At 45.2% G+C, this 14,419-nt stretch overlaps 2 protein-coding genes across 2 annotated transcripts in view; both read right to left on the bottom strand.

Annotated features, from left to right (window-relative positions):
• Nucleotides 1-14,419, bottom strand: part of LOC120995068 (C4b-binding protein alpha chain-like) — a 694,048-nt gene that overhangs the window by 105,598 nt on the left and 574,031 nt on the right. The gene's annotated exons all lie outside the window — the stretch shown is intronic.
• Nucleotides 1-14,419, bottom strand: part of LOC120995069 (C4b-binding protein alpha chain-like) — a 362,014-nt gene that overhangs the window by 105,598 nt on the left and 241,997 nt on the right. Inside the window, exon 11 of the mRNA XM_040424050.1 lies at nucleotides 12,470-12,649. Within this exon, the coding sequence (XP_040279984.1) occupies nucleotides 12,470-12,649 (180 nt within the window). The remainder of the gene's footprint in view (nucleotides 1-12,469; nucleotides 12,650-14,419) is intronic.

The following is a 14,419-nucleotide window of genomic DNA, read 5'->3' as shown; positions in this document are numbered from 1 at the left end:
AGCCCTTTATGGGAGAACAACAATCCGGTGGTTGCCGAGTTTTCCGGTTTTGTTGCTTCTCTTCGGAAGGTATTCGATGTGCCGGCTCGTGCTGCCTCTGCTGCGAAGCTCCTTATGTCCATCAGACAGGGTTCACGATCCGTAGCTGAATACGCCATTGAGTTTCGTACCCTGGCAGCAGAGGTGAGCTGGAATAATGAGGCTCTGGTCGCTGCTTTCTCTCATGGTCTCTCGGATGCCTTGAAGGATGAGGTTGCAGCTAAGGACCTACCAGTGGAGCTCGAGTCTCTTATTTCTTTCCTGATTTTGATTGACACCAGACTCAGGGAGAGACCTTCCTTTAAGGAGAGCCTGCGGAGGTTTTCTAACAGATTGGCGCCTACGTTTGCTGTCCCACCCGTGCCTCCCTCTCCTCCCACGCCTCCTGGGGATGACTTGTCTGGGGGTGAACCCATGCAGCTGGGGTTTGCTCGCCTGTCCGAGGGGGAGAGGGCACTCCGGAGACGCGAGGGCCGATGCATGTACTGTGGTCTCGGTGGGCATTTTCGGTTGGCATGTCCGAACCGTCCGGGAAACGCTCGCACCTGAGATCCTGTCGGGGGCAGATCTTGGGTGGAGTCTCCTCGTCCCCGGTTTCCCGTGTTGACAAACCACTGATCACTGTTGTCCTCTCCTGGGTCGGGGGCTCGGTGACGACCCAGGCGTTGGTGGACTCTGGTGCTGGTGGTTTGTTCATTGATAATGTGTTCGCTGCCGCCAATTCCATTCCTCTGCAGGCTCGAGGTTCCCCACTGGCTCTTGAGGCGATAGACGGCAGACCCCTTCTGCCGCCACACGTGACTCATGAGACCCTTCCAGTGGGGATAGCCATTGGTGCCGTTCACAGAGAGTCGGTCTGCCTCCAGGTTATTTCGTCTCCACACTACTCGGTGGTCTTGGGGTACCCCTGGCTCCGGAAGCATAATCCGACTTTCGATTGGAGATCGGCCGAGATCCTCTCGTGGTCACCGCAGTGTGGGGCTAGTTGCATCCATGGGTCTGTCAAGTTGCTGTGTACTTCCTCAGACTCTCTGTTGCCTCCTGAATACGAGGAGTACCGGGATGTATTCGATAAGGTGCGCGCGGTTGCCCTACCTCCGCACCGCCCATACGATTGTGCCATAGAGTTACAATCTGGTGCCGTTCCTCCTCGTGGCAAAGTCTATCCACTGTCGGTAGCGGAGAATGAGGTTATGGAGGAGTACGTGAGGGAGGCGCTTTCACGCGGACACATTCGCAAATCCTCGTCCCCGGCAGGGGCTGGATTTTTCTTTGTGAAAAAGAAGGGCGGTGAGTTGAGGCCTTGCATCGATTACAGGGGTCTCAATCGCATCACGATCAAGAACGCTTACCCGATACCCTTGATTTCCGAGCTGTTCGATCGCCTTAAAGGGGCCACGGTCTTTACCAAACTCGACCTGAGGGCGGCATATAACCTGGTAAGGATCAAGGCGGGCGATGAGTGGAAGACCGCGTTTAACACCAGGACCGGTCATTATGAATCCTTGGTTATGCCCTTTGGGTTGTGCAATGCGCCCGCAGTCTTTCAGGAATTCATCAACGATGTTTTCCGTGACCTGTTGCAGCAGTGTGTGGTGGTCTATTTGGATGACATCTTGGTATATTCTGAATCCATGGAGGCCCACATTCTGGATGTCAGACGAGTGTTGCAACGGTTACGAGAGAACAAGCTGTTCGGTAAGCTTGAGAAATGCGAATTTCACCGATCCCAGGTAACCTTCTTAGGTTACATCATTTCCGCTGAGGGGTTCTCCATGGATCCTGAGAAGGTTTCGGCTGTCTTACAGTGGCCCCAGCCCAGTGGTCTTCGTTCCCTGCAGCGCTTTTTGGGCTTCGCCAATTATTATCGGAAGTTCATCAGGGACTTTTCCATGCTAGCCAAGCCTCTCACGGATCTGACCAGGAAGGGCAGTAATTCCCAGGTCTGGCCGCTCGAGGCCATCCGAGCTTTTGAGGCTCTAAAGTCCGCCTTTGTGTTGGCTCCGATTCTGTCGCATCCCAACCCTGGGTTGCCCTTTGTCCTCGAGGTGGACGCGTCTGAGACGGGAGTAGGCGCCCTTCTGTCTCAGCGTAGAACACCAGAGGGTCCTCTGCTTCCTTGTGGGTTTTACTCCCGGAAACTGTCTTCCGCGGAGTGCAACTATCAGATTGGTGACAGGGAGTTATTGGCCATCGTGCAGGCCCTTAAAGAATGGAGGCACTTGCTCGAGGGTTCGGTGGTTCCGGTCCTCATCCTGACGGACCACAAGAATCTGACCTACCTTTCTGAGGCCAAGAGATTGACACCACGTCAGGCCAGATGGGCTCTGTTCTTGTCACGTTTTAATTACGTGGTCTCCTACCTACCCGGTTCCAAGAACATCAGGGCGGATGCCTTATCACGGCAGTACTCCGAGCTGTCCAGGGAGGAGTCGATTCCGACTTCGGTCATACCTCCGAATCAGATCTTGGCCGCCATTCGCACCAGCCTGACCTCTCCCCTGGGTGAGCAGATTTTGGCGGCTCAATCTGGTGCTCCCTCTGGGAGACCCAACGGCAGATGTTTTGTGCCTGAGGAGTTGCGCACTCGGTTGTTGCGAACCTACCATAACTCCAAGACCGCGGGGCATCCTGGAAAGAATCAGCTGTCCTGGGCTGTTTCACGTCTGTTCTGGTGGCCTTCCCTACGTTCCGACATCGCCGCATATGTAGCGGCATGCTCCGTTTGTGCCCAGAGTAAGTCCCCTCGGCACCTTCCGTTGGGCCTTCTGCAACCCATAGCCACCGGGGAGCGCCCATGGTCACACCTGGGGATGGATTTCATTGTGGACCTCCCTGCATCCCGAGGCCATACGGTCATTCTCATGATTGTGGATCGGTTTTCCAAAATGTGCCACTGTGTTCCTCTCAAGAAGTTACCCTCTGCACAAGAGTTGGCCACGATTTTTGCCAGGGAGGTCTTCCGGTTGCACGGTTTGCCCAAGGAGATTGTGTCGGATCAGGGGAGTCAGTTTGTGTCCAGGTTCTGGCGCGCCTTTTGCTCCCAGTTGGGGATTCATCTCTCCTTCTCCTCGGCCTACCACCCTCAGTCCAATGGGGCCGCAGAACGATCCAATCAGGCCTTGGAGCAATTCCTTCGTTGCTATGTCTCCGATCACCAAGACAATTGGGTTGACCTCCTGCCTTGGGCTGAGTTTGCCAGGAACACGGCGGTGAACTCTTCCTCTGGGACGTCTCCCTTCATGGCCAATTATGGGTTCCAACCTGCCGTGTTACCGGAGGTATTCTCTCCCCAGGATATTCCGGCTGTGGAGGATCACCTTTCCGTCCTACGTGCTTCTTGGGTACTGATCCAGAAGTCCCTTGAGGTCTCTGCGCAGCGCCAGAGACTCCAGGCTGATCGCAGACGAGCGCTTGCTCCTTCCTACCAGGTCGGAGACCGTGTATGGTTGTCCACCCGCAACCTCAACCTTCGAGTGCCCACTCCCAAGCTGGCGCCTCGCTTTGTTGGTCCCTTCCGAGTGCTTCGCAGGGTAAACCCGGTAGCCTATGCCCTTGCGCTTCCTCCTGGCATGCGGATCTCCAACGTGTTTCATGTCTCCCTGTTGAAGCCACTGGTGTGTAATCGTTTCACTTCCTCGGTTCCTCGGCCTCGTCCGGTCCAAGTGGGTAATCGTGAGGAGTATGAGGTGAGCAATATCCTGGACTCACGCCTGGTCCGCGGTCGGGTGCAGTTTTTGGTCCATTGGCGTGGTTATGGTCCAGAGGAGCGTTCCTGGGTTCCCTCCGCAGATGTCCATGCTCCTGCCTTGCTCCGAGCCTTCCACGCACGCTTCCCTCAGAAACCGTTCTTTACTCCGCGGAGGAGGGGCCCTTGAGGGGGAGGTACTGTCATGGTCTTACCTTCTTGCTGTTCTCCTTCGTTTGACATGTGCTGGCGGCCATCTTGGTTTCTGGGTTTCTTGTAGCCTCCCACCCTGCGGCTCCTCCTTCCCACTGGGAGGAGCTGGATGCCTAGCTCATATATATAGGAGGTCTGTGGCTTCAGTTCCTTGCTTGGTCCTCCTGTGTTCACATGCTTCTAGACTGCTGCTGCTTCTGGTTCCTGATCCTGGTTTCGTCCGACTACCCTGCTGGTTCCTGATCCTGGTTTCGTCCGACTACCCTGCTGGTTCCTGATCCTGGCTTCGTCTGACTACCCTGCTGGTTCCTGATCCTGGCTTCGTCTGACTACCCTTCTGGTTCCTGACCTCTGGCTTCGCAAAGACTCTGCTTCGGTTTCGCCATCCGTTTAGACTTTTGCTTTACAGCTTTATTTTTAATAAAGCCTTCTTATTTTCACTTATTACTTGTTGTACGTCTGGTTCATGGTTCCGTGACAAGTTGTTATCGTATTTTATCACAAGATTCGACAGAAATATTTGTTTCGAATTTGAAGTGTATTTTAGAAGAAGGGTTCTAAGTAAAGTGGAGTACCAGTTTATCTTGCCGAGTTCACCCCAGATAGCAATGTTTTATGGGCTCCCTAAGATCCATAAGGGGCTTTCCCCCCTTAAGGGATGCCCTATTGTGTCTGGGGTGAACTCGGTGACACAGAACTGTGATGTTTATATAGATAAGATTTTGTATCTGCACTCCCCTCTTTCACGCGGGACACAATGGACTATCTGCGCAAGATTGAGACTTTAACAGTTGATCCATCATGTTCTCTGGCGAGTATCGATGTCGAGTCACTGTATAGCTTAATCCCTTACACCAAGGGCATCTCTTGTGCGGCTTACTTCCTCAAGACACGTGGGACACATTTTATGTCACATAATGCCTGAGTTTGTACTTACCCATAATATGGGAGGACTGATGACCATACATGGTGGGGTGACAAGATTGTATTTTGGACTTGTTACATTGATGACGTGTTCTTGGTCTGGAATGGCAATGTATCTGAGTTTAAGACGTTTATTAGTACCTTGAATAACAATGATATAGGATTGTCTTTTACCTTTGAATTCCATCCTGACACATTGACGTTTTTGGACGTCAAAGTCATCAATCTGATTGATTCACAACTACGATATTTAGAAAATCTACTGCCACCAATAATTTATTACATTGGAAAAGTTATCATCCTACTGTATTAAAAAGGGGTATCCCAAAGGCCCAATATCTTTGGATGTAAAGAAATTGTTTTGACCTGGAGGATTTTTTTTGTGAATCTCGGGGGTTACTTCGTAGATTCCAAGCGAGGTGTTACCCCACACATGTTTTGAGGGAGGCATTTCAGCATGCAGAGATACAGGATAGAAACATGTAAAATGTAGAGCAGATAACCAGTGGCACTACACCAAACCTAAAATTGTCAGGATGCGACTGCCGAGGAGTGGTGCCTCACGGAGGTGCTCAGCTTGTAGCTGCAGTGAGCATATGTGATAAAAAGAAAAAGAAAACAAAACGAGCGGCACTCACCGTTGATAGGCAGGTAACTTTATTCCATGGCAGGAGGGGGGTGCAAGGGTTGCAGATACAGCAGCAAGTAAGCAACAGCCGTTTCGCGCTTGTATGCGCTTCTTCTGGCTTTCAGAAAGCCAGAAGAAGCGCATACAAGCGCGAAACGGCTGTTGCTTACTTGCTGCTGTATCTGCAACCCTTGCACCCCCCTCCTGCCATGGAATAAAGTTACCTGCCTATCAACGGTGAGTGCCGCTCGTTTTGTTTTCTTTTTCTTTTTATCAGGATAGAAACAGTTTGCTAGTCCTGAGAACATCTAGCCCTTCGAAAGCCAACATCATTAGAATAATCTCAACCTATGATGTAGCCAACAAAAGAATTAGAGACATTCTCAATAAATACTGGACAATTCTTATGATGGATCCTGACCTGTCAGAGGTACTTTCACCACGGCCTAGTATCACCTACAGAAGGGAAAGAAGCATAGGCGATCGCCTGGTGCATAGTCATTATACACGCCCAAGTCATCCCGGTACTTGGCTTGATTGCAACTCCCAAGCCTCTGGGCACATAATAGTTCTAACCCCTCACCAAACAGGTATTTAACCCCTTAAGGACTCGGCCCTATTTCACCTTACGGACTTGGCCATTTTTTGCTAATCTGACCAGTGTCACTTTAAGTGCTGATAACTTTAAAACGCTTTGACTTATCCAGGCCATTCTGAGATAGTTTTTTTTGTCACATATTGTACTTCATGACACTGGTAAAATGAAGTAAAAAAAATTCATTTTTATTTATAAAAAAATACCAAATTTACCAAAAATTTGTACAAAATTGCAAGTTTTCAAGTTTCAATTTCTCTACTTCTATAATACATAGTAATACCTCCAAAAATAGTTATTACTTTACATTCCCCATACGTCTACTTCATGTTTGGATCATTTTGGGAATTATATTTTATTTTTTTGGGGATGTTACAAGGCTTAGAAGTTTAGAAGCAAATCTTGAAATTTTTCAGAAATTTTCAAAAACCCAATTTTTAGGGACCAGTTCAGGTCTGAAGTCACTTTGCAAAGCTTGCATAATAGAAACCACCCAAAAATGACCCCATTCTATAAACTACACCCCTCAAGGTATTCAAAACTGATTTTACAAACTTTGTTAACCCTTTAGGTGTTCCACAAGAATTAATGGAAAATAGAGATACAATTTAAAAATTTCACTTTTTTGGCAGATTTTCAATTTTAATAATTTTTTTTCAGTTAGAAAGCAAGGGTTAACAGCCAAACCAAACTCAATATTTATGGCCCTGATTCTGTAGTTTACAGAAACACCCCATATGTGGTTGTAAACCGCTGTACGGGCACACGGCAGGGCGCAGAAGGAAAGGAATGCCATACGGTTTTTGGAAGGCAGGTTTTGCTGGACTGGTTTTTTTGACACCATGTCCCATTTGAAGCCCACCTGATGCACCCCTAGAGTAGAAACTCCATAAAAGTGACCCCATCTAAGAAACTACACCCTTCAAGGTATTCAAAACTGATTTTACAAACGACGTTAACCCTTTAGGTGTTCCACAAGAATTAATGGAAAATAGAGCTACAATTTCAAAATTTCACTTTTTTGGCAGATTTTTCATTTTAATCCATTTTTTCCAGTTACAAAGCAAGGGTTAACAGCCAAACAAAACTCAGCATTTATGGCCCTGATTCTGTAGTTTACAGAAACACCCCATATGTGGTCGTAAACTGCTGTACGGGCACACGGCAGGGCGCAGAAGGAAAGGAATGCCATACGGTTTTTGGAAGTAAGATTTTGCTGGACTGGTTTTTCTGACACCATGTCCCATTTGAAGCCCCCCTGATGCACCCCTAGAGTAGAAACTCCAAAAAAGTGGCCCCATTTTAAAAACTATGGGATAGGGTGGCAGTATTGTTGGCAGTAGTTTAGGGTACATATGATTTTTGGTTGCTCTATATTTCACTTTTTGTGAGGCAAGATAACAAGAAATAGCTGTTTTGGCACCGTTTTTATTTTTTGTTGTCACGGATGCGGCGATACCTAATATGTGTAAGTTTTACACAATGATTTCTTTTTTAAGAAAAAAAAATCATGTTTTAGTGTTTCCATTGTCTGAGAGCCAATATTTTTTCAGTTTTTGGGCGATTACCTTGGGTAGGGTATGATTTTTGCGGGATAAGATGACGGTTTTATTGGCACTATATTGGGGTGCGTGTGACTTTTTGATCGCTTGCTATTACACTTTTTGTGATGTAAGGTGACAAAAAATTGTTTATTTAGCACAGTTTTTTTTTTTACGGTGTTCGTCTGATGAGTTAGGTCATGTAATATTTATAAAGAGCCGGTCGATACGGACGCTGCGATACCTAATATGTATACTTTTTTATTTATTTATGTAAGTTTTACACAATAATATCATTTTTGTAACAAAAAAAATATCATGTTTTAGTGTCTCCATATTCTGAGAGCCATAGTTTTTTCAGTTTTTAGGTGATAATCTTAGGTAGGGTCTCATTTTTTGCAGGATGAGATGACGGTTTGATTGGCACTATTTTGGGGTGCATATGACTTTTTGATCGCTTGCTATTACACTTTTTGTGATGTAAGGTGACAAAAAATGGTTTATTTAGCACAGTTTTTATTTTTTATTTTTTACGGTGTTCATCTGAGGGGTTAGGTCATGTGATATTTTTATAGAGCTGGTCGATATGAACGTGGCGATACCAAATATGTATACTTTTTTTTTATTTATGTAAGTTTTACACAATAACAGCTTTTTTAAAACAAAAAAATGATGTTTTAGTGTCTCCATATTCTGAGCCATAGTTAAATTTTTTGGGCGATTGTCTCAGGTAGGGGCTCATTTTTTGTGGGATGAGGTGACGGTTAGATTGGTATTATTTTGGTGGGCAAACGCCTTTTTGATCACTTGCTGTTGTACTTTTTGTGATGTAAGGTGACAAAAAAATGGTTTATTTAGCACAGTTTTTATTTTTTTATTTTTACGGTGTTCATCTGAGGGATTAGGTCATGTGATATGTTTATAGTGACGGTTGATACGGACGCGGAGATACCTAATATGTATACTTATATACCAATTTTTTTTTTACTTTATTTGGGGAAAATGACGTTTTTGTTTATTTTTACTTGAAACTAAATTTTTGGGGGGAAAACTTTATTTTTTCAACTTTTTTTTTCACTTTATTTTTTGTCCCACTTTGGGGGTCTAATCCTTTACAATGCATTCCAATACTTCTGTATTGGAATGCATTGGCTGTATGAGTAATACAATGTGTATTACTCATACAGCTTCCAGGGCCTGTGAGATCCAGGGGGCTGGATCTCACAGGCTCTTCACCGGAAGGCAGCGCGATGCCTCAGGAAGGCATCGCGCTTCCTTCCATGCCATCGGGTCCCCCCCACAGCCCCATGGGGACCCAATGGCACGCCCGGTCGCCGCCGCAAACCACAGGTAAAGCCGCAAACCACAGGTCTGAATTGACCTGCGGTTTGCGGCGATCGCTGATACAGGGGGGGGTCACATGACCCCCCCCGGCGTTGTGACAGGATGCCCGCTGAATGATTTCAGCGGGCATCCTGTCACAATTAACCCCCGCCGCAATCTTTTTTTAAACTTAGGACATACCGGTACGTCCTGAGTCCTTAAGGACTCGGGAAACAGGGCGGACCGGTACGTCCTACGTCCCTAAGGGGTTAAACCCACATGTGGACGTTTTAAGTTACCGTAGCTGCTATCCTGCTCAATGGGGATCCTTACTTGGAGCATGTGAGACCTTGCTATTTTGTATCACCTTGTTATTGGTTTTCCACAGCACTGACTGTAAATAGCCTACATTGGTAATTTTTGGAGCCCACATGTATCTTTTAGCATCAGGTCAGTGCTATATATTTTTTATGCTCAGGTATTGCTCTGTAAGGTCTCCATTAACAGATGATTATCTTATCAATTGTTTATGTTGTATTGCCCTCTTTATCAATCTACTTGGGGAAACACGTCGGTATTTAGGGTATAATTTTTTTCACCATTTTGTTAGGGCTTCTAGGGGCATATTGGGCTTAGGTACGAGGACAAAGGGCATCCACCATCAGGGTGTGCCTCTGGGCTGAGCCATTATCTAGAGCACCGACAGGGTCAGATTTCCCGCTATGTAGCCCTTATTTGCCCCTGATGCCAAGTTTATTACTGACTAGCTGATGACCCGGCGTTGTTCGGGTATTTATTTATTGCAATTTTATATTAAATAACAGTGACTTTCACAATGGCCACACTTTTAACGGTGACCACCCCTTTAAAAGTGACTTTCACAGTGGCTGCCCCTTTAACGGTGACCGCCCCTTTAACAGTGACTTTCACAGTGGCCGCCCCTTTAACGGTGACCGCCCCTTTAATGGAGACTTTCATAGTGGCCGCCCCTTTAACAGTGACTTTCACGGTGGCTGCCCTCTTAACAGTGACTTTCACAGTGGCCACCCTCCTTCAACGGTGACCGCCCCTTTAACAGTGACTTTCATAATGGCTGCCTCTTTATTGGTGACCGCCCCTTTAGCAGTGACTTTCACAGTGGCCGCCCCTTTAACGGTAACCGCCTAACAGTGACTTCCACAGTGGCTGCCCTTTTAACAGTGACTTTCACAGTGGCCTCCACTTTATCAGTGACCGCCCCTTTAACAGTGACCTCCACGGTGCCCGCCCCTTTAACAGTGAACTCCATGGTGCCCACCCCTTTAACAGTGAACTCCACAGCGCCCGTCTGTTTAATAGTGGCCCCTGCCCCCCATGCATGTAGCAGTGTAGTTGTGCCGTCATACGTCATATGACAGAATTTTTCAGGACCTGCGAACTGCTAAAACCTGTGATCAGTTGTTATGGGAACCTGAAGTAGGACCTGCGAGCTTCTATTGGCAGATAAGGGACATGTGACTGTGTGTATGGCAGTTGGGATATGAAGAGAAAGAATTGCAGGCTTGTATTGGCTAATGCAGGTCATTTTTGGGGAATATCTCAGGAGCAGTACGTCCTAGAGAGCTGAGACCCCCACAAGATTTCTTTCCAGGTAGCAAGGGATGTGTATACCAAGTTTCGTTGAAATGGATGGTTGCGTTTTTGAGTTTTAGCGGAACATACATACATACTGTACATACGATCTTTTTTATATACCGTATTTTCCGGCATATAAGACAACTGGGCATATAAGACGACCCCCAACTTTTCCAGTTAAAATATAGGGTTTGGGCTATAATCGTCGTATTTACGCTATTTACTTTGGCATCAAGATCTGCAGGTAATTGTGCAATTTTCGTCTTTTGCCTCAGTACCATATTATGCCTTTCCAAGAATCTAGTACACCAGGATACAGTGGCCTTAAATCTGTTGCTGTGATCTGGGTTAGATTTGGCCCACTGAAGTGCAAACAAACGTATTTTATTTCGTGTCACTACATAACCGTTTTGGCGATGCTCATTCACCATGTCCGCTACATGTTTTTCGAGTTCTGGCCAATGTGGGGTGCCTCTTGTTAATGCACACTTACCCCTTGGCATACTCTTTAATGCTTTTTCATTTGCTTTCCAGTCCCGAACCATCTTTTCTGTTACTCCATATTGTCTTACAGCAGCGCAGTTATTATGTTCCATGGCAAAGTTTACAACTTTAAGTTTGAAACTGGCTTCATATTTCTTTCTTCTTGCTGGTAGAGCCATGATGGGGTCTTGACTGTTAGCCATTTGTATACTGTACTGTATGTACTGGTGCTGTACTGTATGAACCGGTACAGATACTGGTGCTGTACTGTATGTACAGATACTTTTGCTGTACTGTATGTACAGATACTGGTGCTGTACTGTATGAACCGGTACACATACTGGTGCTGTACTGTATTCACCACCACATGTATCTGCTCCCCAGATAGACTCTGTTTTTTCACCACAGATAAGATGCACACCAAACTTCATTAGAGACCTGCCGTTCCAACATTAGAATTGGCTGAAGTGCAGATGCTCCTGCTTCCCCCTGCCTTCCCTCAGAATCGCCAATCCAAGTATACAACAACCAGCCAATCATGGTAAGCGATGTACCGGTATTTTCTTTGCAAACTGCATACAAGGCCTGCTTGGATTGGGTGGGTCAGCTCTCCCTGCCTGCCCAGCCCTCCCTGTCTTCAAGACGATCTGAGTGATAGTACGCAATGTGATACTGCCGGCATGAGAAAACCACTGAGAGCAGGGAGAAGAGTCTGCTTCAGGAGCGGCTGGCCGGGATGCAGCGCACGGTGGCTCACCTAGCCTCTAGTCCGGCTAGGAAGTAAGTTTCAGCATGCCGTATACCGCCATATAAGACGACACCCGGCGTATAAGACGACCCCCAACTTTTGAGAAGATTTTCATGTGTTAAAAAGTAGTCTTAGACGCAGGAAAATACAGTATATAGATTGTCGTTATAGCAGTGCTACGGTGGGATATACATTGATAGCCCAAATTGGGCTCTTTTTATATACTATGTATTAAAAGTTATGTTTTAATTGGTTTTTGCTTTCTATGATAATATTTAGATTTTTGCATGACTGACATATGTGATTATCTACACTTACGTTTTTTGTATTTTGCTTCTTACATTCACCTTTTAAGTGCAGCTTCCATTTTAGAAAAAACTGATTCATTACCACGAAGTGCGTGGAAATTCGGATACCTGGCGAATCAAATTTTTCCTGAAAATCAGATCATAGTCTATTTGGATTCATTGCGAATCAAAGTTTTCCGCTTTGAATGCTTTGCACTGGCTCAACACTAGTCAATAAGTTTGATTCTAATCAAATAACCTCTGCTTGATTTTACAATACATGAATCTTAGAGCACATACATGGCTATATAATTACACTGTGTATGAGATGCATACTTAGAAAAAAGGACAGGATCTGAGAAGACCTTCCTAAAGCACACGTTTACCTCTGCACTCTGGTGTATTATAATTCCATCTTCCCTGATTGAGACAGGTAATTGAATCTTGTCCAACAATCTGAAATCCTTCATGACAGCCATATGTTACAGTATCGTTGTAAAAATATTCTTCCATTTCGGGATCATACCATCCATTCTTTACATATGCAGGAGTAGGACATGTGTAAACTGGAATATATCAGATATAAGATAATAAAATAAACATATATATTAAAACAATATTTTATTTCAATTAAAATATATTTCAACCCCTTAGTGACCAAGCCTGTTTGGGCCTTTATGACCAAGTGTTTTTCTTCCTTTTTTCATCGTAGCGTTCCAAGAGCTATAACTTTTTTATTTTACCATCTATATAGCTTTATGAGGGCTTGTTTTTTGTGGGACAAGTTGAAGTTTTTAATGTCTCCATTTTGGGGTACCCATAACTTTCTGATTAACTTTTATTAATTATTTCTGGGAGGGAGATGGGAAAAACAGCAATACTGCCACTATGTTTTTAAGTTATAAATTTTACGGCGTTTATTATTCGGTATAAATAACATAATATCTTTATTATCTGGGTCAGTACGATTACAGTGATACCAAAAACATATAGTTTTTTTTACGTTTTACTACTTTTTTGCACTAAAACCCCTTTTTTTAAAAGAAAAAATGTTTTTGCATTGCCGCTTCCCAAGACCCATAACTTTTTTTCTTTTTATATGGAGTTGTGTGAGGGCTTGATTTTTGTGGAATGACTTGTATTTTATATTGGTATCATTTTCGAGTAAATAACGCTTTTTGATCGCTGCTTATTACGATTTTTCGGTGGCAACTAAGAATAAATTAGCAATTCTGTCTTTTTTTTAATTTAATTTTTTACGGCGTTCACCGTAGGGGATTATTTATGTAATATTTATGTAGTCCGGGTCGTTACAGACGCGGCAATAACATACATATGGGGGAAATTTCTTTCTGCAATTGTTTTCATTAAAAAGCGTATTTTCGATTGAAAAAAAAAATTATTTATGGAATTTTTTTTATTTAATAAATGTTTGTTTTTTCTTTTTTTTTACCAATTAATAGTCCCACAAGGGGACTATAACAAACAGTATTTTGATTGCTTTTAAAATGCAGTGCATTATCCCAATGCATTATCCCAATAGTGCATTGCTTTTTTAATGGCAATGCTATTCTAACATTGACCAGCAGGCTGCGCCAGAGACACACAGCCTGCTGGAAGTTACTACAGCCGGGACCAGGGCCTACAACAGATGCCAGGTAGCCTTCAAACACATCGGCACCCCGCGATCGCATTTGCAGGGTGCCGATTGGGAGGCAGAGGGAGTCCGCTCCCTCTGCCAGCACTTTATATGCGGCGGGCGCCATTGCCCACGCCATGTAATGTTTTAAACAGCCCAGATCGGCACTCCTGCACTTTCAAGTGAGCTGGGTCCGCGCTCCCCGCTGCACGGGGGACCTTGCAGCACTTAGACTGGGCCACAGTAAAAAAGCGGCTGCCCAGCCTAAGGCCCCTTAGTGACCGCGGTAAAAACACGTATGGGTGGTCACTAAGGGGTTACGTTTAATATACTCTCCACTTTTTTACCTATGCATTTTGGCAACAATAACCATGCAAAAGCAAATTGCCTGCGCACCTGGAATGTATTCATATGTGTCCTTATCCATAGCTAATCTGCATCTGGATACCTTTGTTTAATCCTTTAAAGTTGAGTGAGGGATATATCTATCAAGGGCATGTGGAGTTGTATGGAGCCAGTTCACAAGCTGAGCCTGCTCTGTATGTGGTAGGTACTAGCTGTGTAATAAAACTGACACCCAGTCACGGCAGTCAGGATCAGAGATATTTCCAGTCCCAGTCATCTCTAACCCATCAGCTGGTGTGGTCAATAGTGGCCATGGCATCAGAGAGGTTACTCAGAGAAAGATGGCTGCCTC

The sequence above is a fragment of the Bufo bufo genome, chromosome 3 (genome assembly GCF_905171765.1).
Source record: "Bufo bufo chromosome 3, aBufBuf1.1, whole genome shotgun sequence".
Lineage (NCBI taxonomy): Eukaryota > Metazoa > Chordata > Amphibia > Anura > Bufonidae > Bufo > Bufo bufo.
This window is presented reverse-complemented; position numbering and strand designations above follow the sequence as displayed.